General features: G+C 37.8%; 1 protein-coding gene across 4 annotated transcripts in view; it reads left to right on the top strand.

Annotated features, from left to right (window-relative positions):
• The window catches only part of LOC148313424 (3-phosphoinositide-dependent protein kinase 1-like), a 212,884-nt gene extending 190,164 nt beyond the window's left edge, over positions 1-22,720 (top strand). For 3 of the 4 annotated variants that reach the window (XM_088262915.1, XM_088262908.1, XM_088262930.1), the window contains 4 exons: positions 13,509-13,749; positions 14,123-15,076; positions 19,291-19,574; positions 20,060-22,720. In XM_088262915.1, the coding sequence (XP_088119041.1) occupies positions 13,509-13,749; positions 14,123-15,076; positions 19,291-19,574; positions 20,060-20,176 (1,596 nt within the window). In that variant the 3' untranslated portion in view covers positions 20,177-22,720. Of the gene's footprint in view, positions 1-12,462; positions 12,714-13,508; positions 13,750-14,122; positions 15,077-19,290; positions 19,575-20,059 lie in introns of those variants that run through there. The other variant, XM_088262922.1, reaches the window with a different exon arrangement.
• The last annotated feature ends 1,170 nt before the right edge of the window (positions 22,721-23,890 follow it).

Genomic DNA, 23,890 nt, shown 5'->3' with positions numbered 1-23,890 from the left:
TAGTTTACGGTATCATTGAGATATTGCGCGACGCGTGCCTTGCCAAAGATCATCTGCCGGTTTTATCGTCTCTTTGTACTCACTATCTTGTATTACACGATTCAAAGTGATAATTACTGTTTATCTGGCAAAAATTCCATCGATGGGTGCAAAGTACTCCGCAGTGTATCTGCGGTCGGTAGATCCGTTATACTCCACGTACCTACTGCACTATTTTCAATTTTCAATGCGGACTTCGGTCCCGCGTTTAGTGTTTACAAACGTTCCTATCGCCGTCTGACCATCGCCGCTGCTACTTGTACTTGTCACGGCCCCGCAACTCCGTTACGGAATCGATTCGTCAATAACAAATTACCGAGGTTAGCTTCTGATGTTTGTAAACAACGTTCGAGTTAAAAATAAACGTTTCAAGCTCTGCAAGCGGCCGATTGTCCCATTATTTTTATATGTCTTTGCCATAAAACGTAATTTACAACACCTCATCATTTTCATTATAACTTCTCATGAGTGGAAGAAGAAAAAGAGATACGGATGCGTACATACCTACGTATAACTTGAATTGCTTCCGGCGCAACTAGCATTTACTGCAAATTGGTAATCACAATCTGCATTCCTCTACTCCTACTTCTGCAATGCCTCGACTAATCAGCAGACGTCTCGTCATTGTGTTGACTAGCCGAGTAAGCGACTGATTTGATGAATCACGCGTAGTATAATGTTCGTATAAGCGAGTCCTTAGTCTTCCCTAGTGCTGGGTCAGCTTCCCGCGCGAAGATCGTGGGAAAGCCCGCGATAATCTCATTCTCAACTCGCGACAGTCTTTTTGTTCGTCTGTTCGCTCGGTCATTGTTATTTCGTAATTGGTATTTATATTACAGTTAAACCGGTATCCCTCTACGCAGCTCATATTTACTTATATTTTAGCGAATTGTCTCGGTAGCAAGATTGTCATTTCGCTGTTTTTTCCTTACATTTTTCCTTATAAAGAATACTTACTTGACATACCGTATGGAGGTTTTTCACGTGTGTGGTAAATATGACTACGTTGGTTTGTATTCTGGAATATCTTTGTATGTACATCGTGGAGTCCACCTCTTAATGCTGAAGTAGTGAGTCATTGTTGGCGCCGCCTCCGCGCAGCCTTATACAGATTATCGCCATATGTTTTCTTATGTATGAATCATTCACCTCGGTCTCTCCTTTAAAGCACTATTTTGTCAGAGTTCACCAGCTACCTTCAGTAGGCACCATAACTCGAGGCGATTTAAATTTTGCGGTACCGGCGAAGTATAGTGTAGTCATTGTTTGGGCGCTAGTCGACCTCTGCATGATTTCATTATTCAGTCATTTTATGTTGTCATTGGTGGGTGTTGTCTTCTACTCTCACAACTGTTAGATCATGCAACATGCTCAATCGTAACATTTCCATTTGCTGATCTCATTCATGTTGTACACCGTACAGGTAATAAGCTGTACTATTTTTAATCATAATTATGCATAATCTTTGAATACATCATCGAACTTGTGGAATGTGCCATCTACCACGACATAAATATCTAAAGGACATTTAACTATTGACTCATACATTGTAACTTCACAACTGAGACATTGTAGTGGTATTATTGGTTGCCTACATTCTTGACTGTATTTTCCTGTTTATTGCGGTCATTCTGCTTTTTCTAGGAAATGAGCGGAGTCAAAAAACTCTCGTATTACATTCCTTTATTTTATTCAACAAAATATATATGTTAGTTATTCATAGTAATCGATTAATCAAAGTACTTCTTTCCTGGAATGATTAGAAAATGGAATAAATCTTTGATCTTTATGCATTATGCAAGTTTATGGTGCAAAATACGTTTTATTTTATAGTTATATCTGGGACACCTGCTTTTTAAAGTAAGACCTTAAAATCTAAATATTTTATTTGTGCCGCCTTGTGACACTTAGTAGCGCCAGTTATGAAATATTACGAGTATTTATAGACTCGAGAATTTATGGAATAATCAAATGCCGTTTTTACGCAGCAGTTGTCATTACGTCAGTTGTGTTTGTACTCAGTAACGTCCTATTAACGATGTTGCCCTTACATTCATATCTTTGTCTCTGTAATTATTTAGTGTTGTTCTCGTAAGAAACTAGGCACGACACGCGACGCAGTGTTTCCAATACGGAATAGCCTCGCTGTCGTGCTGGTCCTAGCTTCTCCGAAGGTAATCTCGAATTTCCATACTGCTTCAATTTAGAGCCATGTAAGTCCGATGCAGCATATATATTACGCGTACAATATATGTGTGTGTACATATTAAGCCTACATAATTTAATAATCATTTTGTGGTTGTAAATGTGACTTGACATTTTTGGTTCAGCCCTAACAAAACATTGTTAAGAATTGAAGCAAAAAGTTTTTTTTATTTGATTTCGAGAATTCACGAATATGTTCGAACAAATAAGTTTTTCGTTATCTATGTAAGTATCTATATAGTATGCATGTGAAGGAATGCAAAACAAGAGTCTCATAAACGGTGGAATGTGCCTTTTGGCATGTATATTTCCTTCCATCAAATTATATTATTTTAAGCTGTTGCACTTTCTTGTAAGAGGAGTTTGCAACATCTCAAATCACGTTCTCATAAATCTATGACGAATTTATGTGAGACGGAATGTTATTCGTGCTGTCCATAACTTACCGAAATGCTCCTTCTATTTATCAATCCATGACATTATTTCGCTGAACTTTCTATTTTCACAGCCCATTGTAATGCTTCATTGGCATTTACAGTTGTAAATAAATTCCATCTATATTTAGCCATTTCTCGACCGAACACTGAAAACAACTTCAATTGTATTGCGTCTATCGTATTGCTTCCTGAGAAAAAGCGATGAAAATTATTTATGAATCACTTTTTGTTTTAATTTTACATCATTAGTAACGTGTTTTAAGAAATTTATCCAATTCATTGCATTAATATTCACCGAATTCCTTTAAATTGCATAACACCCGCTTCCCGGGATTAATGTAAAAGTAATGTTTTCTTCACTTTCTTCTGTTGTGTTGACATTTGTTACATGAGCGATGTGAGGAATTTTAGATTGCAATTTGTATGTAAGCAGTTTAATACTTCCTTCAATGTGAGTCAAATAAGTGCGACTTTCTTTAATCGTTACTTGTATATTGGTAAGCATTGAACTAACTCCTGCAAATAAAAGTATCGTGGGTTCTTTATCGTATGTGATCACCATTTCAAAAGAAACCAATATTCGTGGTTATAATTTATTTTCTCAGTATTATTCGATTTTGTCTAGTTCAATTTTGAATTGTTATCACTCAATTATTTCTGTTATTTTTGTTTAGTTGACAGAATAGCTGTTGGTTGATAGGATGTAATAATAATTAAATTCAATACAACCTTTGTATGCACGCTTTATCGGCGACTAATTGAATCTTGGTCGAGTTCCGCCACAACCAAAATTGAAGATCCTGAAGACTTTTGTCCCGGATGCTAATGTGCGTGCGTGCGACATCGTGCACATAATAAAAAGATGTCCAACTAGCGAACGTGCCTTTTCCATCGTAGCCTCTGAGAAAACTATAAGGCTACCAGTAAGTCAATCCTGAACGCCATATATTTACATATGTACAACAGATACGTGAAGATTCAGTATATTTAACCTAGGTAAAAAAACACATACCCATTTTATTACTAAAATAATTTTTCCTAGCATTCCGACCATTTATTTACCTGAACAATGTTTGTAATTAGATTTGTAGACTAGATATTTTAATATGATGTCTATTATTTTACGTTTGTACTCAACGAATATTTGGAAACGTTATTTGGAATAAACGTTAGGAATATTAAATGGTTCGGTTTTACCGAGGCTAATTAACATTTTTTGCAAGATTCGTTATATCCATAGGAAATATTTTGTCCAACGTCAGACAAACGCAATTAGATACCTACGTCTGGATACACCTTTGAACCAGCTGTATACGTATGTAAGTACACTGTACGTAAAATAACGTCACGTTTTTCGTACAAACCGAAGTGTCGTCTGTTCTCTTAAACTTGTAAATTTCAATATGCTCTCAATGGTAGAGTCAACCTAAAAGTAGTTTTATTATTAGTCTTGCACGATCTGAAAGATAATCTATTATTTTCGGGGGAATACATTCCTTATGGCGGTTTCTGTGTAATAAAACGTCGCCATAAATCATCGCGGAACATGCCTAAATATTTGCGTTCCAAAGTAAATGGTGTTAATTTACGTCATTTGGGATGTGATCCGGTCATAAACCTTTGACATCATCACTAGTGATATTTGACAACGATAAACTCCCACTTCGGACGATTTTGCGGAACTTGGCTTTCTTATCACGTATCAGCTAGCAATCTTATTTATCCTCCATATTTATACCATGACGTCAAGCTAACGTGGTATATGGTAGGCGAAACCTGTCTTGGAGGTGTGATATAAACCCGAGCTGAACAGAGGTGATCTTTCAATGCTGGGTAGCATCTCGGTTTCTTGAATTAACATGTAAATTTGTTTGTGATTTATTCCCTAGGGTGTGCGTGCGGTATTTCGACTTGCTCAATAAAATGGCAATTTTTATTGCTAGTTGGCTTCTCATTAAATTGTTGTTCTCGCCACCTATGGCAAAATGACTGTCATTTGTATTCGGACCGGTTAGAAATGTTTTATGCTAATAGGAAAGCTATTTTTAAACATTTACTATGTATAGGAATTATTCGCGTTTGTTTTGTTTGATTTTATTCGAATCGATCCATTCACTATGCAAGCGATATTTGTGTATATTACTCGTGTATAAAATCCACGTAATTATGAAACTCGCTATTTAACGATGGCGCCAGTAGCTTTGATAAAAAGTGGATAAAAATATGTTTTTCTTACTTGTTGTTGGCGAGATATGGCTACATGCTGACACTCGGGTCGCACCTGATAACACCTTGTGATATAGCTATCCACTCGAATGAATCATTGAGTAAATACTTCAACCTCAGTATTATATAAAAGGTTAAGGACTCTGACTTTTCTACCATAATCATTCATAATTATTATAATAAAACCAGTCAGCCACGACTTCTAAATTTTAACGTAAACAAACGCTTTTGTAAATGTAGTTATTTGGTATAACGATAAATAGTTCACATTTTAAATTACCTCTCACTGTCCTCCAGTAGTCCAAGCGTCTACAAACAACATCGATTTTCATTTTTAGTGTTATCGGATCTCATATTATTTTTTTGTTATACATCTCTATGGAAGTCTGAGCATTTACGGGGCTTACGATCGTCATGGCTGGTTTATGTGTAACATTCACCAATTCTACGCATGATTGACAACCACACTACTGAAATTCTTGGAAGTTCTATTTATATGATCCAATTTTAAAACATTGTGCTTGAATCACTAGAACTCCACTAGAGACATCTATTGTGAGATGAAATAAGCTTTTTATTAAGAAGAAACTCTTTCAATAGTAAGTGAAGTTCGAATCCTGGATTGTAATCGCATACATGAGAAACGCCAGAAAATATCATATTAATTTTACTATTGGATTTAGTTTAAAATTTCCCACCGTATTGGAAATAAAACGTAATACCTGACTCCCTACTCAGGCATTGTAAATTCCTTTGAATTTGAAATTAATTTTTCCTAATTTCCCGACTGTACCACCCATTGCGATTACCCACCGCCTACTTGACACCAGCCATCAGCCTGTCTGGATTGCTACAAGGTAGGTACGTTACGGAATGTTTTGTCTGCATTTTGCCCTACTGACACTCGCCCTACCCGTCTCGCCCACTCGGATCACGCACATTCATTTTTCATAACTGTTAACTGTTTATGTTTTTTGCCGTAAAGATAAGAGCTCATATAGACCACACATCCTTCGCGTGCTCGTCACAACAACAACACACGTTCACGCCACATGCTGAACTATTTCGGTTAGGTACTTACTTACTGTTGGCTGTCACTTTCATACATATTATGACCTTTAGAATGCGATACCACGTAATTATTTCATGACTTTATTATTTTCGCCGGTACTTTAATGTATCGCGATACAAACCTGTTGTGACTTATTTTTGTTCTTATCGGAATTATAATTATACAGTACATATCTACAAAATATGAATACATATCACTCACTCCTTTCAAGAACGTCATAAATCAAAAAAATTCATTTTTCAGGAGAACGTTTTCAATGTTTAAAAATATAACACAATGTATTAAAAATAAATATAAAGCCACTTATTGAACTTTTTACTGTGCAACAGATATTTTTAGGTAAAACCTGAAGGTTTTTTCTCCATTTGAAAATTATTTAGTATATTTAAAAATAATTAAACAATATTTTTTCTTCAAATTGCAAAAACAACATTTTCTGCCCTGTAGCGGGTAAATATTTTGTTAAAAATATGCCTTTTTTGCTGGGATATAGCATATTTTCTGGGCATTCCGAAAACATGCACTACTGAAAATCGTCGATTTTTGATTTATGAAGTTCTTGAAAGGAGTGAGCGATATATTGTTTTTCGTTCGTGCAGCTGAATTCAACATACATATTTTTTATACCAACACATAGATTACGTGGTGGTTACTAGTAGCTCTGCTTGTGATAGCGATTGGCTATATTTTGTTTTTAGTACTTATAAAAAAAGTGTTATTCGCTTCGCGTTGTTAGCAGGATTTATCTGTACTGTTGACCCGTCTTTATTTGTATATGATTCCGAAAGCTGTTAGTTTTATTATCAACTAGGTTTTTAACATTCAAAACATTCTGATAAAAAGTATGGTAGGTATTTTTATTGTATTTTCTTTATCTGTACACAAACATTGTGTGAAATCTACAATTTATTAATTTTCTTTATAATTGAGCATTAAAAAAAAAGCTGTTTATTTCCACAATATAAACTTATATGGGTTTCGATATCTACCGAGTTTTTTTTTAGTTTCACTTAATATCGCATTTAACGCTAAACACTTGTATTATTTTCAGAAATATTATTCCTTATTATATATAGATGGGTTCCCTTACAACTCTGACTATGAATGAAAACACGCGGCTTATCATAGGAAGGTCAAGTGTCACTATAGGTCAACACTTCCCGCTGTTCACACATATCGATATAATGTTGTTGTCCCTTGGATATTAATATTAATACAACTTCTTTTGTTTGCCGTGAATATTTTTGTTGCATTATTCAAATTTATAACTTCACCGTGTGCATAAATATCTACTTAGATACGCACGAACATAGATAACCCCACAGTTTGTTAATAAACATATTTTTCAGCAACACCGATGAAAATAAGACTGATTGAAAACAAAGATTATTTCTTTTTATTTATTCACATTATTTATTATTCGCTCTCCGTTACCAACAATAATTTTTATCAATGAAACCGTATCTACTTTTGGTATTCGAACTATGTCTAAATTGGGTTTGAGTTTCTTTTTATAACTCTAGACCATTGTGATGTGTATCGCTATTTCCATCCACTTACACATATTGTATCCTTCCTTCCTGTCTGGTGCAGGATACGCGGAACTCTATTCCTATAGATAAGGCTGGGGGACTCGGGTTTTTGGCTTTGTCGCCTCGTCCAGATAAGGCCCGATATTATTCGGTATATCGGCTTATCGTCCGCCCATTTCTGAACCAGCAGCGGCCGTACCGGCCACCGACTCGCCCCGAAACGCGATACCGGACTACGCCTTACGCTGACAGCTTATTCAATAATATTGCAATCGTTTTAAAAATCACCACTGTCCCAATTTACCCTGTTTATCGCTACGTACTCGCAAAATCATAATATTTAATAAGTTTGCACATAAGGTGCATTAAAACTGAAATCCGGTGTTTTCATCTCAGCACATTTCGGAGGGGTGTTTTTTTACGCCTGCAAACCGCTGGCGAAGAGATTTGATAATTGTATAATATATTTTAGACCTTAACAAAGAGATTGGATACATTTATATAAAAACATCAAATAATAAGTAAAAATTACTAACCGCTGAGTCAATGCTTTAAATATTCATAATATTGAGAATATTAAATAATTCCTTCTTTTCTGACTTTGAAATGCGGCCGACGCAGAAGGTAGAAATACCTTTCCCGTTCTTAAGCATCAATCGACCAAACGGGTAGAAAGTTTTTGGTCCTAACTGTGTTAATGCATTTAACTTACTCCCTTCTTAATAATGAATTACCAATTTAACTATATCGTTGGTGTACGGGGAATAAACGTTAACTTGAAAATGTGCAATTTTGACTTAATAATTCAAATTATGTATAAAGTTTTCAACGTTCTATAAACTGGCAAAATACCCCAAGTAGTTTGAAAACATATTTATGTGGGTATATAAGTAAATTCATCTTTAAGTTTAAAAGCGGGTATGTTTATGCAGGTTAAAAGCTTTAAATAACATGGATTATTCAAACGGGGATTTTAGTTTTAACGTTTTTTGCCAGTATACCCACGATATATTTTATAGTACGTTTAATAACCTTCACTTCGTTGCTTGGTACTTGATATTTTTCCCATACCATCATGTTCTCGTATCTTCCATCCGCAAATTCAACTAACGGTCGGCGCTCGCGACGTTGATCATTCATAAAGATTCAACAAAGGCCGATAAATTTTCCCGCGCGCCGTGACTGCGCGCTGGGCGTGTGATCCTATCCACGGCGGGGTCCCACGTGGGCGCACCGCGGCCTGCGGTACGCGCAGTGATGTACTGATGTACTGCAGCATCCAGCGCGGCCTAGCCTCGGATATCTCATGAATGAACACATCTCGACCGGATGGCAGAAGGCGGATGGGCTGCGCCTCGCCCGCGCCCGGCCCTACGCAACACGCGAATACTACGTAATAACAGAACAGAATCGTCTACATACCTCGTTTTACGCCTTTAAATTTGTATGAATGATGAAAACATTTTACAACATTTTGAGTGTGTCCAAATATTTAAATTTGAGTAGTGTGGAGGTCAATCATGGGTAGAATTGGCGAATGTTACACGTGTGTAAAATTATCACTTAAACCAGCCCATGACGGTCGTAAGCCCAGACTTAAAAATAATATTAAAAACCATGATACTTTCCCACATTCTGGGTATATTGTCCTTTTTAAAATCGTATATTTTTGTTCCCGATTATACTAGATTTTGTCCGTCTCCGTGGTATGATAGTTAGCGTCTTTAGCTATCGTCCCTGAGGTCCCAGGTTCGATTCCCAGGGGGGTGAAAATAAATATTAGTGATTTTACACTTAAATATTTATTTGGACTGGTTCCTTGAAGTGCAGGAGTGATCACCTTGTCTTCATGTCAGTAACGTTCAAGACACTGCGTTAATACGACGCAGTGCCCTATGCACCATTGGGTGCGGATAAGGGTTAGAAGAAGAAGAATACTAGATTTGAAAATCCTCATGTACCTGTTTGGCCCTTGGCTTGGCGGACTAACGAGCCGTTAGCGTTATTCGGTTGTGTCATTTCCGCCGGAGTTAGTTTGGTGTTGGTTGTTGGTACTCGCGCAGCGGTGAATGGAAACCAGTGAATCACTCGCAATTGTTGGAGTAGGATCATCGCCATTCATAGTTGTGCGGCTCGTCACTATATCGGGTGCCTTGCGGCCGGCAAGGAGTGCGGGGCTACGGAGCTGCACGGAGCTCGTGTCGGTCACAGGATGCACTCTCAAATGGTAGCGACACACTTACTGTTAGCCACCATCTAGTGCTAACTGCAAAACATCAATTTTCAAAACTTTAATTAAAAAAAATTAATTTAATTTCTGTGGAAGATCGCGGGAAGAAAACAGGTGCATTAGCTTGTTTGCAATAATTTACTCAATATGCGATTTTTATGAATTCCCGGATATCGATGTACCAACCAACACGCAAAACAAGACAAATACACTATTTTACTATCACTAACTATCATGGTTATTTTCTCATACTATATGTATATCGAAACATGGTAATTTATACACCGCAAACTTTTACATTTTTATCTTGAACTTCTCTTTACATAATTAGTTTTTAATGCACAAATTTAATGAATAAATTGTACATTTTAGTAACTTCTTTCTTAACTGCACTTTTTACAAATATTCCATTATTCTTTTACTACTTTTAAACTTTTTTCGTTTTTAACTTTTGTTCATAGTGTTTTTATAATATTTTTTTTGAAAAAATAATTTATTTGAATAAATAAGCATAACGTCTTTGAATTTTTAAGATTAATCGTTGACTTATTCTATTGAATTAAATTTTAGTGAATAATTTTCATCGGATTATCGCTGTCAAGTTGATGACTTTTCTGTCCATATTTCGTACTCTAGATGGTGATTTAGAATGAGTATCGGAATATGTAATAGTAAGTAATAATGCGATGAAAATAACTCGGCAATACCGTCTCACGCAGGCGCGTATTTCCGTTACGAAGCCGCGTTGGTATTTCTATAAGTGAGAACCTTTGCAATGTGGTGTGCTTCCGGTGGTCCACCGCGGGATTTTTCCCACTTACTCGACAATCTACTTGCGGACTTCCGAACCCGATAATCCGTTACTTTAAAAAAATATATATAAATATACTGCCACGCTCAGTATTAAGCACCTTTGAATAATACGATTGAAAACACACATGTATGTAGGTCTTGGAAAATTTACCAATGTGGCATATTGACTTAATAATACATATATCTCCACATGGAACTCCATGTGTTTAAATATTTAACAGCAATTGTTTATTATCCCCTGGCACGTGTTCATATTTACTTAATATGCTGTTTATTGTAAAACAAATTTTATATTTGATACTAATATTTATAGTCTGTTTGTACATTAATTTATTGCAATTATCGAGTTTCCAATATAATTGAAAGCATTGTTTTATTGCCGCAACAGTTAATTCATGATCTTTGTAATTATTATTAATTTTTTTTAACTTAGTTTTGATAAATTTGTTGAATTTGAGAATGCACCCTTGTGGTATACCAATCATATTGGAAATATTGGCTAGACTCGTGATGTCATGCCAAACTGTTGTTGAATTTCCATATTTATGATGTCATGTTAATTCGCTCGCTCCGTCTTAGCGTCTACGTTTATTGGCGGTACATCTGATAATGTTTGTCTATTTATAAACTGCAAACAATGACATGGTGTTTATGTAAATTTAAACCGGATAATTTATAGATTCTCCCCGTCACGCGTAACTCTTGCTGGAGTTCCGAGGAGTACTCATTCCCACTCGAGTGAAGCCAGCACAAGAAACGACTAGCAGCTGCCACCGCTCATTGCTGGGACTGATGACCCATCCGTCCATACTTTTCATATAAGAATGGATGACGTCATTACTTATCGTAAAATATTATTTTGAGATCATAACGTCATGTTTTTTTTATGTTTTATTTATTGATTTTAACATTGAGCTTGAAAATATATTATTTTTCGTTATAAGTTTTTTTTGCTCGGTTAAGTCGCGAATTCAGTTTTAGGCTCAAATATTATACATACAATTCTTTGTTGACCACGGGTTATTCTTTTGAGAATCGCACATACGTTTAAATATATTTTTAATGTTATAATTTATATTAATGCATATTTATAGCAGTTTTGGTGCTTTATGTTCACAATTAAAAGTAATAACGGTTTTATCACAGTTCCGCTCGAAGTACGCGCAAATCAGTAGGTACTCTTTATACTCACTACTTGTATCGAAGAGTAATATTTATTCTATCGGATATAAATATTGCACTTCGATGGAAATAATCGCTTATGACCGTTTATGACGCAATGGAAATTACGAGTTAAATCGCATTTACATAACAGCGAGCCAATGAGCCTCGCGGAACCTTGTGAGCAACTCTTCGGCCCGCGTATACTGATTATTATTGTATAATGTTTTTCTACGATAATAGTATAGTGTACGGTAGTTATCGGCGCCATCGTAACGCCGGTGGTTGCGAGTACTCGCTCACGCCACGTAATACGTATGAACAGTTGGATGTTTTCTATACAAAGTGGTGTTTATATTTTATTTTTCATTTGACACACGAAAACACGGGTACAAACGGACGTAAATACCATAATGCGCGTCGAGTTTCATACAAAGTTACGAAGGTCAGTAGTAAGAATTAATCTCGCGGAAGTCTTTCGTTTTGTCTAAAACCGGTTGGTACGTTTGAACCGATAGTAATTTGACGGTTAGTGTTTCGCTCTCGAGCAGTATCGTCTGTTTACATTTTTTCAATCACACCTCCGACCGTTCGTCTCAAGTTGCACGGTCATCCGTCGCATCTGGATTCCCCCCGAATCGGCCGATAAATTAGCCGCGAGCCGCGACCCCCTCTCCGGCGGCGGCCACGTGACGCGTGACGTGGGCGGCCTTCCCCGACCTCCGCCGCGGCGCCCGACGGCCGAGTGCCGAATGCCGTCCCGACCGCGCCGCCGCACGCTCGTCAGTCGCCCGCGACACGCGATACGCTATACGCTGTACGCCGCGCGCGATCCTCGACCACCTCAGCCGACATTACCACATCGCGCGCCGATGAGTCCCGTAACGGAACTTTGAGTGCCGAGCAGTTTTCCGCGAGACATCCGAGTTTTTCCCGAAACGTTCGTTCGGTCTCCTCGACATCGGCATTATCTCATTTGCGCCTTAATGAAACTCAAGGTAAACCGATTGTCAAAATATCCGCATAATATTATGGGACTTCTTCGTGATTATGCCTCGAGATGGATGTACTCGTTTCAGTTTCCCGAGTGTCTTACTGAAAATTGTGTAAAATTATGATTATCCACGCTGCTAAACGAAATCGATTCTTGAAATGTAATAGCAAAACTTATGCCGATGTTTTTAACGACTGTGAAACGCTATTTTAAATTGATAGTTGTTCTTCGGGGTAGTTGATGTTGCGTGCGTGCGTGTAACTAAATCTACTCTACGTCTCGAAGTATCCTTTCGATCCAACCACTCTGTTGCGTACATATTTTCTTTACAAATACATATTATAAATGATTATTGTACGGAATGCCGGATACAAGAAAATATGTAATAATCAGTTGGTATCCAAGTTTTTGCACAATGAGCGATAAAAACTTTTCGTTGTTTATCGAGATACCTATTTTTAAGCACGATCGTTGATAATAATTTACATTTAATATTAAAGTAAAACCACAGTGGTACCGTGTTGAATTCCATTTAATCTTGCAAAACATCGCTTGTTACCCACATCCAACCGGGTTCTCTTGTTGATTGGAGAGTGACTGTTCTTTAATCTGTTTTGTTTGAGTTTGGAATGAGTCTTATTGAAAGTTGTCCTACCGCATTCCCAGATCTGATACGGAAGCTTCTAGGCTTCCTGACAGACCTTCTCTCGCAATGCAATTTTTTAAAACCATGTTGCGAAATTTATTGATATTGTGAAAATGTGGAATGAATCTCATTAAAGGATATGTTTTGTTTTAGATTAACGGCCGCCCTCAGAGTCCGGCCGAGTCCTCCTCGGCAATGGCGCCCCCGGCCCCCGCCCCGGTGGCCACCAAGCCCCCCGCCCCCGCCGCCGCGGCGGCTCCCGCTCCGGAGTATGACCCCAACTCCCACATCAAGAAAACCCCCAAGGACTTCATATTCGGAAAAGTCATCGGCGAGGGCTGCTTCAGCACAGTCTACCTCGCCAAGTACATCCACAACGGAAAGGAATATGCCAGTGAGTACAGCATTGTTTACTACTGTAGTATAAGATGGAAAAAATACTTTTATATCTTTTCCATTGTGAACAAAACAAACATTTCACAAAAAAAAATAGGATACAGTCAGTCGGAAATCCGGCTCTGCGACAAATAGAAGGGTATTTAATTAGATTCGTCGTTACCAGACGCGTCCGCAAACAACATCGCCATCAAATGTCTAAATTAAATAAGTGGGAATCCTTTTTTCAAAACCTGTTATATTTTAATATATCAATCTGGAGGTTTTTATACTTCGCGAACCTCGTTTCTTTTTGTAAGCACCGCTTTGTTTTACTTTTAAAAATAATAACTTTCATCGTTATGTCTAATTTTTAAAATTTTCTTTCACAGTTAAAGTATGCGAGAAGAAACACATCATGAGGGAGAAGAAGGCCGAGTACATAAAGCGAGAGAAGGAAGTTTTGAACATGCTTTATAGTGCGAGTCATGGATTTGTTCGCCTTTTCTGCACTTTTCAAGATGCTGAAAGGCTGTATTTTGTCATAACTTTCGCCAAAAATGGCGAACTTTTACCGCACATTACAAAGGTTGGATCGTTCGACCACAAGTGTACGAAATTCTACGCTGCTGAACTTTTACTGGCTCTAGAAGAGATGCACAAAAGGGGGATCATCCACAGAGATCTCAAGCCCGAAAACATATTACTGGACGACAAAATGCATATAGTCGTAACGGATTTCGGATCTGCCAAAATCATTCGACCGACAGACTCCGATAGCAAAGGAGACATCGAGGGATGTTCCAGTAAAGAGATATCTCGCAGGCGCAGAATGAGTTTCGTAGGCACCGCACAATATGTCAGTCCCGAACTCCTCACCGAGAAATGTGTCTCCCGAGCCTGCGATCTTTGGGCTCTCGGCTGCATCATCTACCAAATGGTGTCCGGACTCCCGCCGTTCCGCGCGGGAAGCGAATACCTCATTTTTCAGAAGATCATGACTTTGGATTACGAGTTCCCGGAAGGATTCGATCCGGCCGCGAGAGATCTGGTCGAGAAGCTGCTCGTTCTGGACCCCAACGAGAGGTTGGGATCTCGAGACCCGATAGACCGTTACCATAGCATAAGGAAGCACCCCCTATTCGACGGAGTGGATTGGGACACCCTGAGAGACAGCCCCCCGCCGCCCATCTACCCCCACCTGTCAGGTCGCGACTCCGAGGAGTCCCAGAAACCTCAGTACCGAGTGCCTGACCACCTCGAGCCCGGTTTAGGGGACCTTCAGCTCTGTCGCTTGGAGCTGGACCTCGAACACCCCGCGAGCCTGCTTCCCGCTAATCCTCAAGGTAAGCTCTATTCCACTCTTTGTATTATATTGTTTATACTAGTATTCCCCTATTTCACCGTTTTACTTAATTCTATATACTTATACGCAATTCAGTTTATTCCGTGTATTCTTATTTGATCCCGATCGATTGCAATGCAAGTGCCAATAGCGCATGCCTTTTTACCATGTGGTAGAAAATCCTTGTAACATAATTGCAATACAAACGATTAGTTATGTGCACACACACATTAAATGCTGTATGTATGCTATGCATCCAGCGAAGTTCGATGCAGGAACCCATTTCAATAGTCCTTGCGGTAGGTTCGGATTCCGTATAACATACACACACGGTGTATATCAAGTATCATATGTACATACACATGTACGTACGTAATACGAGTTTCTGGCTACTGGCGATGCTCGCCGCATTCATTAATAATTATTGCTGAATAATAACAGGGGTTAAAAGTTATTTTATTTACATACCCACACGATACGAGTCTTTTGCATTAATTAGGTTCATTATTTAAATTTGCTCTTGAAACTATTGATGAAGGTACTCGCACATACTGTAAGCCTCCTCGATTTGATTTGATGTTTCTCACTACGTCTCGTAATTCGTTACCTGAAAAATAACCTGTCGGGTTCCTCTCGTCTTCACAGACTTGTGTCTGGGCGCACGGTGTTATGGTTAAGCCAAATACACTTGTGTAACTGCCAGCTGACAGAAGTGACTTATAGCCATCTGCATCGCTCGCCATTTATTCTCTTTTTCTGTTATGTCGCTGTTACTACCATAGTCCTAACGAGCATCGCTTGAGTAAATATTTTCATTCAATAATGTAGTTTTCCTCAGCGCCAACCACCGTTGCTATGTGTTTATATTTGTTCAAACCTGTAAATAGGCGTAAAGAATATATGCTGCGCAAATATTTTTCCATAATATATCCTACGTCATATTTCACTTTTCCGTCGATATTTTTTTTATACCTGGTTTGTAAATATCCGTCTACACGTGTTAATTTCATATTACCTATTTATATTCAATACCATTATTGGCTATATTTTATTTATCATCATTTACTTATTGAAAGATTCGAAGAGCTGTTACTTTTAACCTGAGAAATATCACATATATATATACGAGTGTGTGTGTGTTTTCTCTTCGAGGATAATTTTAGCTATCGCAACACTCTGGGTTATATTGTAATTCCTCCGGCTAACTGACTTATTTTGATTAGTTGTTCTTTCTCGTTTTGTGTGCGTTACGTCTGGGAATATTCCGGTCGAGGCAGAGTCCGGCGGCGGCGCCTGCTCGCATTGTTTTCCCCTTATATCTCGCACGGACGACATTTAAAGCGTCTCGCTATAAATAAAGAAGACGCGACTAGGATGCATACCCGTCTGGGATCGAGAGGGTTCCGCACTCCATCCTCTCCCCTTTGCCCACATCGTGACGTCAATGTCTCGGTAAACGCCCGTTAAACGATTCTTTATTAAAGTCGTAAATATCGCGGTGTTTCTTGGATTTGTTTTGACGAAAACAATATTATTAGTCCGCGACAGTAACTCTACACCGTATGGTGCACGAGACGCCTCCGTGGGATGCTGAAAGTGAAGCAGACAGAATACTAAATAGAGGTGACGTCTACGCTGGTGATGAATGAAGTCACTCGCTCCGCCGGATGTGACGTTAGTTAGCTCCGACAATTTTGTACAACTGACACCTCAGAAAATAAACGACACCTATGTATTTTTGGGCATTAGGAAGACATCATTCTATTATATGCAGCTTTTGTTATTATCAGTGTTATTTCTCGCGATCGGCCTTATAGTTCCGTTACGTGACAAGCGGCATTCGCCGTTTTCCCTCCCTGCTCGACTTTCACTCTCACGGACGTCGCTGAGAATGGTTTAATGATCGGCCCGCGATTCGAAGCACTCTGGGTGCATTCTCTATCTCGACTTCCCATGGCTGATAATCTCCGAAACCGGCCCCAGTTTGCTAATGGCGGCGCGGCCTACTTGCCGACAGAAGAAAGTTCCAGCAGCAGACAGCGCGGGACCGCAGTGGCCGGCCTTGTTGCGGTATGCGCCGCGCCACTCCACTACCTGAATTTATTGCGTCGCGGAAGACTTTCGTTTCTTTTGTGGCTCGTATAATCTCGCTGCCATTTTCCAACCTGTCTCTTTGGCTACTGATTCCGATATTGTTAGTTTTCCCCATTAGGAAAGCGTTTTGCGCCACGGGCCCCTCGCGTGGCATTGTCTGTCCGCGTAGGCTCTAGGCCGTTTGGCGATAATACGATACACAGCCTTGCGGGCTATTGCGCAGATAGCGGAACGCTAATGTTGCGCAACCATCGCCGCTATTCAAAACAAAAACGGTCTTGACTTTCTATTCCGCAAAGCGGAAGGGGAATTTCGCTATATCACCGTATCTAGGTCTGACTTGATCGATTAAAGAAAATCGCAATTCTCGTTTCCATCTAACGTTATCGATGTTTTTCTTAAAAATGATTTTGCAGCCGTCGCGTTTTACCGATTGAATAAGGTTTTCATTTTCTTGTCGACTAGACGCATCGCGGTCTCGAGATCCGAGGCGCAGTTTCCTATAGGCGATGTCCGCCGTATCCGGCGGTGTTACGAATTGCCCGTAGCGTTTGTTGTGCACTGTGACGCGTTTACGTATTGCAGCAACTCTCGAGGCATTACGTTTTGTTTACGGCTCTCTCACGTAACCATTTCGCTGACCGACTTTCCGCCTCCCCTCTCCTGGCGAGGCCGCCCACCGTCGGATGAATGAATTCCGGCCGCGCTAGTTGACCAGCCACTAACCACCGGCCGCTGCCTACCAGGGACTCGACTAGCTCCAGCGCGACATTCGGCTGCGGCCTACTTTGCGCGATGCCTACCCTACATACGATGATCATCACTAACTAGTACAATTTTACGATCATTTTTCGTAAATCCAAGTATTTGATATACAATTTTAGGTAGCTATCTTTTTACGCGCTAATAAGGAATATTGCCGTTTATCCGAAAACATTTTTCTCCTCGCCAAAAATTAGATGGTTATAGATAAGTTATAACATTTTGGAGAGCTTTTTTATGCCATTGATCTTTTAATTCAAATTGTTTGTTTTGCATTTGTGTTCTTTGTTTCGTTTTTCCGCTTACACGGTTTAGTGACAAAATCAGACGTAATTACCTGGTTTACCACTATCTACTTGAACCGCCGCATTTAGGTCAGGGCCCTTCGCGAAACAATCGGTTGACATACTTCGATCAGTTTTTGCACAACGAATGACCATCTAATATCGTAGCCTTATTAGTTCTTTAATCTAAACAACCGCTTTATGGGTTTAATATCTTGTCCATTCACTTTTCTATATTTAGTTTGAGTGTGTGGCGATGTTAGCGCGAATGGCCGGCGTTCCCGTCGAGCGTCCGTTTGGGCGGCCGCGATTCTAACGCGTCCGCCATCTCGTGTTAATAACATGTTTATCTTTTAATACCCTTTTAATGAAAGGCGTCTAGACTCTCTCTAAATAGAGCTCAATGTTTTGATGCTCACGAATGAGCGATTATGTAATGGTTCTTTTGTGACGGCGCTCGCGAAACTTTGTGCCGTCTGAGCAGAGATACCTTCTTCAAAAAATATATAATCTATCTGATTTTTTATTTATTTCCTGATTCCAAAAAAAACACACTGTCAATTCTAATGAGTTTGCACAGTGAAATAGAGCGTTTCAGTTATAGCGTAGAGATATTTTAACCTATATTAAAGGCTGCAATTTACTGATCATCCCAACTTCCAACAAAGGATACCTGATTCAGTTTTATAATATTTTCACAAGAACTGGGCATTTATCTCTCCGTGTAGTACGTATTTCGAGTAGAAGAGCACGTACGCGCGAATTGCATTTGCGTAACGTCGGCATGATACGAATACCTACTAAAAGATATAATGAAAAGTTTTCTTCGTCGGATTATATTACCACCTTTGTGAGTTCTGTTAATTCAGCTGTTCTCAAAAATCTATAAATTATAATCTATCTTTCTTTGCACAACTTGTGTTTAACATTTCGTTAAATTATGTTTATAGCGAGAAATTAATTATAATTTTAAATTTATATTTATTCTGATTTGATTTTCATCCGACTGTATTGCTCTTTTTTTAAGGTCTTTTTTTTTTACAAATTATATCTAACAATGTTTTATTGTTTGCAGTTTGCGGAATGTACGACATATCTCCCGACGAATTCAGGAAGAGGCTAGAGAAACAGCAAGAGAACAACAAGTGGCACAAGTTCGTGGAAGGAAACCTCATCCTGAAGCACGGGCTGGTGGACAAGAGAAAGGGACTGTTTGCGAGAAGAAGGATGCTCCTCCTCACCACGGGTCCCCGGCTCTTCTACGTCGATCCCGCTACCATGGTGGTCAAGGGCGAAATCCCCTGGTCCAAAGACCTTTGGGTGGAGCCCAAGAACTTCAGAATATTCTTCATTCACACGGTGAGTGCACATTATCAAACTAGATCTTTTCAAATCCTGCGCTCCTGTGATATGGGATCTATAAAATATCAAATATACGAGTGATTTTCAAATAGACGTTTTCAGGCCAAAGACTTCCTTAGTAAAAGTTTAATCAATTTTTAAAAATGTATCAAAACAAAAAATGTTGCAAAAATTATTATGTATAGGTAAAAACATAGTAAAAGGTAAAAATGTAGAAATCATTTATTTTTATTCTTAGTTCTTTCACACAAACGTTATGGTTAGATTAACGCAGAGAACATCATAGTCTAAACTTAACTCAAAGGGGCAATCAGATAGTATTCATATGAGCATAATTTATCTATGGAAATAGAAACACTTGTTTCTACTAACTTTGTGTATATAATAAAACACCTGAATGCGTGCGTTCTAATGCGAGAATACATGATAGTAGAAATGTTAGTTTGTATTTTTTAATAATGATTTATTGTCTCTTGTTACAGCCCAACAGAACGTACTATCTGGAAGACCCTGATGCGTTTGCCCTGGAGTGGAGAGACGCCATCGAGACGGTGTACCGGAACACGTACCCGTGCAATGCGTATGCGAACCTCATATAGGGGACCCGCCAGGCCGGCCCGGCCCCGGACCGCCCCCCGCACCCCGTGCGGCTCCGCGCCACGCAGCGCCGCCACCCCGAGAGCCCCCGCAGCTCCGCGCTGTGCAGATTGTTACCTGTACATACTAACGTTGCCCTTAGAAGTATATGACGTACAGCCGGGAGTCCGGCATGTACGGCCAGGAGGCAGGCCACGTCCGCCAAGGCAGAGACTCGGCTCCGAGAGTATAGGAAATTGTTGATTCCCGAGACGACCCATTCGGGTGTCCGAGCAGATTACTGCTGATTGTGATAATGAACTGTTAATAATATTGTTTACACACTGCCTCTGTGAAATGTTCCTTGTAAATCTGATTTATTCTCTTAGATTGTATCAGTAATGAAGCGAGAGGAGCAACTCGCCGGATCCGTGTATATAATGATTTAGTTATCCGGCGAGCGGTCCTCGCGTATATTGAACCGATAGTTTAATTTGATACTGTTAAATTCAAATTTACCGAGAGCAGTTTGAACTGCCATTAGGGAAAATTCAAATATAAGTAATTAAATTATTTATGATTAATAATAAGTAGCCGCCAAATTGTTCAGTTTCATTTATAGAATTTGCGTAAGTTAACTGATTTAGTTTGCACAATTGGTGTCAGGATGAAATCTACACGCGATGATTACTAATGTGTTCACTGAAAGTGTTTACGGTACCAAACTAAATATACTATCATTGATCAAGTTTTATGTTACTATTTATATATTTAGGTAATTCTGCCAATTATAGATTAATAGGTTACTAAGGCAGTTGCCGCGAGGTAACAGTAAAATTATTAATCTTATATTATGATAGTTTATTTAATTAAGTGATTGCCAGATCACAGTTTCTCAAATTTTCCTAAAATCTTGCCAGATAAATATAATTTATTATTAATTTAGTGTACCTTAATATTACTCGTTTATTTGGCAATGAGAGACTGATGTAAATGGTGATCGTTAAACCACATACGAATCTGCGTGATATAGTTGAAAAACATATGGATCTATTATATGATTGTGTTTTCAGCACATATTTATAAATTTATATACACTTGTTTGTTTTTTTATGTAATTCAGTTAAAAAGTATCTATTTTGTTTTTCATTTGAGTAAAGTTTAATAATTTCAAATCAACATTATCCATTCCTTTTTACAAAGATGCTTTGTTGCTATGTTGACAAAAATGTTTTAATATCTGTGTATTGAATATTTTTCAATATTTATAGAAATAAAATTCTTAAAAAAATACAAACTTATAGAATTGGATGAACATTATTATTTGAATATCCATAAAATATCACTCCCATAACACTATATTAGTGTTCTAGAGTTTTCCTTTGTTATTTCTACGCCAGCGTGATAGTTATTATTATAAATTTAAGATAGTAGCTTAATTATTTATACATATTATTTAACCCACATTTGTTGGAGTTATGCATATAGGTAATTCTAAATAGATTGAAAGTGTTTTACGGTATCTTATTGTACACTTCATTTACATCCAAAATAATTTTGTGTGGTAAATTTTCATTTAGACACTATTTTATAATGCAATTTTAATTATTTTAATGCTGGTTTTATTTATTTAAAGTAATTTATATTGTGTGTTGTCTTTTCCATAGCATTTTCTTCTGTTGTGATGTCTCTTTTTTATAAATATCAGTGTCTGTAAATTAAAGATACGTGTTATCAAGACTGATAGTATTTTCTGGTATGTTTTTTAGCTATTTACTATATCCAAATGGTTTTGTAATTTGCTGTAGAAAATTGGTTTGAAAATATGGCCTCAAATTTTTGCTTTTTCGTAATATGAATTGCTTCAGTTTACGGAGAGCATTCAATAAAGAAAAACAGTAATAATATCTCAAGAGGCAATGCTAAATTGTATGCCAATGTTTAGATTTACATGTACATGTACATACATAGTATACCATGAATGCTATATTTAATATTGTGATTAAAGCAATTGTTATTATAAAACTTAGTTAAAATTGTACAACTTCAATGTTTTCAGAAAAATTACTAATAAAAAAGTACAACTATGTTCAAATATTTCTCAGATCAACAAGTTGCAATTATTGTAATGATCCGCTGTCAATTCCTTAATGATTTTATCTGTTTTTGAAATTTGATTAATGTTCCCTGTTATTTTAGTTGCATTTCTGTATTGTTAATTTATATGGTTAGTAGTTACTACCATATAAATGATTTAAAAAAATGTTCTCCTTACGACTCCTCCTTTATTCAATGCAAAAGAGTGAGGCTGATTTATTGAATTATTTAAATACTTAAAAAAATGCAATGTATATAGCACTATAAAGCATAGAGCCGGTTTAACCAATATCTAATGCTCAATTGCGATAACTCTGAGAATTATTTATTCCAACTGATATACTAAATGTAAATAATTTCTTGGGTAGATAGCAAAATAATAAAATATTATTAGAATTAATACTTATTTAATGTAATTAATTAACTTATAATGCAAGTATTTCATCTTGAAATAAAATGTTTCAATATAATTTATAACCTGTTTTATTCTCTACCTTATTCACTATACCTTATTTTGTACTTCAACAGAAGACATCTGCTGATATTTCCAGAGATTTTTTTAACAATGGATTATAATAATATATTAAATTTGGATAACTTTTTTACCTCCATTTTCGTAAAATACTACCTCAAGGGCGCTAATAAGGACATGGATAGTAATAATAATAAAAGGATGATGATGATAATGATATACATAAAACAAATAGATTAAATGTCGTCAATCGGTCTTGGGCCGTCGAGTGGGCTGAGTCTGGAGCGGGGAAAAGATGAGCCGATAAATTAAAACGCCTTCCTCTTGATCCCCATGGGCTGGAGAATGGCCAAGGTGTTGGGCAGGACGCCTCTCTGAGCGATTGTCACGCTGGAGAGCAGCTTGTTGAGCTCCTCGTCATTGTGGATGGCCAACTTCCAGACTAGCACAGTTCAAATGGGACTTCACTTTTATCCTCTTTTGCCGCCCTTCCGTGATCCAACATGATGGTTATGTCTCTGAGATTTTCCGCTTTCACTTTCATACTAATGGGAGCTGGTGTAATTGAGGTATTTAAGGTTGTAGTTCTATTTCATAAAATTTAAACGTTTAAGCACATGTTCTAGGATTGTTGTTGTCTTTGCACATTTTAATTGCACTCATTTATCCCCGAGAAGCTAGGGGTTTCGGATGAATACACTATGGTCGTAACATGTGTTCATTCGGCAAAGATTCTTAGAAATACTACACTACATCGTTTAGGATCCGCATTGCTAAATTGAACTACGCAATCATATTATTGATACACTTTCATCATTAACAGTTAACCTTTGTAAAATTATAAATTTTTACCATTTCAAGTTAACACCAATCACAATATTTATAGATGAGCAAAAAATTGTGGACTTGAGATGTAAATGTCCGGCGAAAATTAAATAAATCGTGGAGCGTGGTTCTCTCAGCAGCCATGTTGGGTGCTCGAGGAACCATATGTCTATAAAGAACCATTATGTATTATATTTTCATATCAAGGCGCAAAACAAAAGCACAAACTTAAATGCACACAAACATTTTGCTATTCCTTTACAATACAAAGTATCTTTAAAGGACAGAGGGTTTTTGGAGATGGAATTTATATATATGTATACATATATTTTAAAACATCAGG

Source organism: Brachycentrus maculatus, unplaced genomic scaffold (assembly GCF_059751285.1).
Source record: "Brachycentrus maculatus isolate JH-2025_06_01 unplaced genomic scaffold, ASM5975128v1 h1tg000012l, whole genome shotgun sequence".
NCBI lineage: Eukaryota > Metazoa > Arthropoda > Insecta > Trichoptera > Brachycentridae > Brachycentrus > Brachycentrus maculatus.
Note: the sequence above shows the minus strand (reverse complement) of the source record. Positions and strands in the feature narration are given on the sequence as shown.